General features: G+C 44.8%; 1 protein-coding gene across 1 annotated transcript; it reads left to right on the top strand.

Moving 5' to 3' along the window:
* The first annotated feature begins 198 nt into the window (after positions 1 to 198).
* LOC130120737 (cytochrome c-b) lies at positions 199 to 2,783 on the top strand. The gene is made up of 3 exons (XM_056289447.1): positions 199 to 345; positions 1,746 to 1,927; positions 2,049 to 2,783. The coding sequence occupies exons 2-3, from the start codon at positions 1,756 to 1,758 to the stop codon at positions 2,192 to 2,194; spliced, it is 318 nt and encodes a 105-aa protein (XP_056145422.1). The 5' UTR covers positions 199 to 345; positions 1,746 to 1,755; the 3' UTR covers positions 2,195 to 2,783.
* Positions 2,784 to 3,062: the final 279 nt, after the last annotated feature.

The raw sequence follows: 3,062 nt of genomic DNA, 5'->3' as shown, positions 1-3,062 counted from the left end.
CAGGCTTGTAATGTCTCATAAAGAATTTACTTGACTCACTGGATATATATATATATATATATATGTGTGTGTGTGTGTATATATATATATATATAAGCGGTTTAGATAATGGATGGAGAACAGGTTACGTGAGCCTTAGGTGAAGGGCTCTTGCGAAACCCATGCGGTCGTGACGTGTCACGTGTCATATGACCAAGAATGACGTAACGCCGGGAAGCGCTCGCGCCACTACCACTACTACTACTAGTAGGCTAAGTACCGGCGGCGAGGCGGCGGCGCTGAAGAGGACGAGCGAGAGTGAGCGGTCCGGGGGCACACAAACTGGGAGAAGAAACGGTCGGAAAGGTAAGGACGCGTCTAAGCAAGGCGCCGGGCCGAACTGCTGGTTTCCGGCCATCGGCTGTGACTTTATTTCAGCTCAGCCGGCGGCGGTACTTCCTCGAAACGTGTTCTGGCTATGGCTCTCTCTAGGTACTACCGGAGTAACTGTAAGGCTATTCTTATTATCCCCCCCCACCAATATGATTTACTCATAACCCGTATGTACCCCCCCCCCGACCACTCATCTAAATCCTACCACTGTGGTCGAGACGACGCCGTGTTGCTGCGTCCGCGACACAAATGGGTAGACGGAGGGCCACGTGATATATCGTTGTGTACCACGCGGTCGCTCCATGTTGGATTCAAGTTAATTACTAAATCCACCTAAAAGGTCGACTAATTGAAGCCGATCCGGCAGCTGTGCCCGACGGGAAAACGCAACGCCCAACGGGACCGCGCAATCACTGCGGGAGCTCTCGGCGGGGCGAACGGAAGTGACGACAGTGTTACGAAAGTTTGAGAAGAGCGACCCCTACAGCACATTAGGGGGTTGCATGCTATCAAGTCAGTTTTTATTTGTATAGCCCAGTATCACGCGTTACAAATTTGCCTCTAGGGGCTTTGCAGCAACTCAACATCCTGCCCTTTGACCCTCGCATGGGGGTAAGAACTCCATTCCATTTTATTTTATTGTCGCTAAAAACAACGTGCAGGCACATGTTAAAAATGAAATGAGGGCTGGGGCTTCACCAATCGGTGCAGGACAGACACAGCAAACTAAAATATTGTGGTGACCCACATCTGTATATCGAGAGACATTCACCTAAGAGGACGGTGTACCTTTAAGGGAAGAGACGAGGGGTCAGATAATGCACTTCCGCTTCCGGTTCACAGTCAGTTCAGTGTCGTCGTCAGATGTATGACATGCTAAATTGGAGCTAGTAATCTACCTCGACTACGTCTACTCTCACGTCTCCTGTCTCGTTGTTTTCTAACTCCACAATATAAGATATACACACATGAAGAGCAAAGCTAAAGATAAGCTGAAAGAGAGCTGGAGTACAAAATATTTTTAAAAAAATATCTGCAGACATTCAGTGGGTAGCCAGGTTCAAGAAGAAACAACTCCCTAAAAAAAAAAAAACCCTTATGGGCGCCTTTAAAATCATATTTGTCTCGTCGTATAATGGTCGGGTGCACGTTTTATGATGCGATCCCAACGTCTCGTTCAGTAATATGGGAATGACTCATTGTGGGTTTCTCTTAATTGTTTAAAAAGTGTGCAAATAAGGCATGAATGGTTTTTATTCTCCACGTATTGCTCAGTAATATGGAAATGACTCATTGTGGGTTTCTCTTAATTGTTTAAAAAGTGTGCAAATAAGGCATGAATGGTTTTTTATTCTATTTATTCATTTTATTAGAGAAGAAACCATGCCTGCAGACATCAACAAGGGAAAGAAAACCTTTGTCCAGAAATGTGCCCAGTGCCATACTGTGGAGAATGGCGGAAAGCACAAGGTCGGGCCAAACCTCTGGGGTCTTTTCGGACGCAAGACGGGGCAAGCGCAGGGCTATTCCTACACGGATGCCAACAAAAGCAAGGGTAAATACACAAGTACAAATAGTCTTGTTACATTTCTGTAAAACATGTTACGCTATTGATACTGTTGTTAAGAAGTCCTCTGTCCAGTTGTCCTTAATTCTGCCCCTCGTGTTTATCCCAGGCATTACCTGGAATGAGGAAACCCTCATGGTTTACTTGGAGAATCCCAAGAAATACATTCCGGGAACGAAGATGATCTTCGCCGGCATCAAAAAGAAGAACGAACGAGCCGATCTCGTGGCGTATCTGAAGTCTTCAACCTCCTGAGGAGCTCTTCCGTGTCCAGCGCATTGCCATTCGTGATGGACTTTTATCTGGAGGGGGGGAAAAAAAAAATCTTTCAAGAAGCCAAGACTTTTCATCGTCTTACGTCTCCGTTTTCTTATGCCTCGCAGAGATGCTGCGACCGCCTCGGCACGGGGCAGAACTGCAGGCACCTTCAGTAGAATTGGTATATCGGGTATTTTCCACATTTTTGATGCCTTCCTTCATTCCGATGGAGTCAATGATATCGCCTGGTTTTATCAGGAACTTTTTAAAAAAATATATAATTTATTAACTTTTTGTATCATATAACCTAGAGAGGGAAGGCTATGCAGAATATTTGTTAGTGAAATGTGTCAGCTAGTACCCCCACCCCCCCACCCCCCTCACACACACACACACACACACACACACAAAAAGGCATCTGGTTTGATGATCTACCTGTCTTAATCAATTGTCCAGCGGACATCTGTTCCAAGTGTGTGCTTTGAAGGTTCTGTCCTCGCTCCAGATTCGGATAATGTGTTACACCACAACTGTTCTCAACTTTGAATGTCATGATTGATACGGCCAAATGAAATAAAAGACACCTAAAGCATCTCCTTGTCTTGTTTTATTCTTTGGCGTAAACCATCGGTTTGAAAGTTCGGTAACACTTTAGTATGGGGAACGTAGTCACCGTTAATTAGGTGCTTATTAGCATGCAAATTAGCAACATATTGGGCTCTTAATTGGTCATTATTACGTACTCATTAATGCCTTATTCTGCATGGCCTTATTGTACAACCAGTAAGCCATTAACTATGAGTTTTCCCTCTATGACCTCAGAAGTATTGCTTATTAGTAGTACCATCTCAATATGCTTTGCTTA

This window comes from Lampris incognitus, chromosome 11, assembly GCF_029633865.1.
Source record: "Lampris incognitus isolate fLamInc1 chromosome 11, fLamInc1.hap2, whole genome shotgun sequence".
Classification (NCBI taxonomy): domain Eukaryota; kingdom Metazoa; phylum Chordata; class Actinopteri; order Lampriformes; family Lampridae; genus Lampris; species Lampris incognitus.
The sequence above is the reverse complement of the archived record's forward strand: the minus strand, read 5'-3'. Positions and strand labels throughout refer to the sequence as shown.

Excerpts from the sequence above, each read along its gene's own strand:
- LOC130120737 (XM_056289447.1), top strand. The coding sequence starts at position 1,756 with ATGCCTGCAGACATCAACAAGGGAAAGAAAACCTTTGTCCAGAAATGT. Across the intron at positions 1,928-2,048 it reads GGATGCCAACAAAAGCAAGG|GCATTACCTGGAATGAGGAA; the intron begins GTAAATACACAA and ends TGTTTATCCCAG.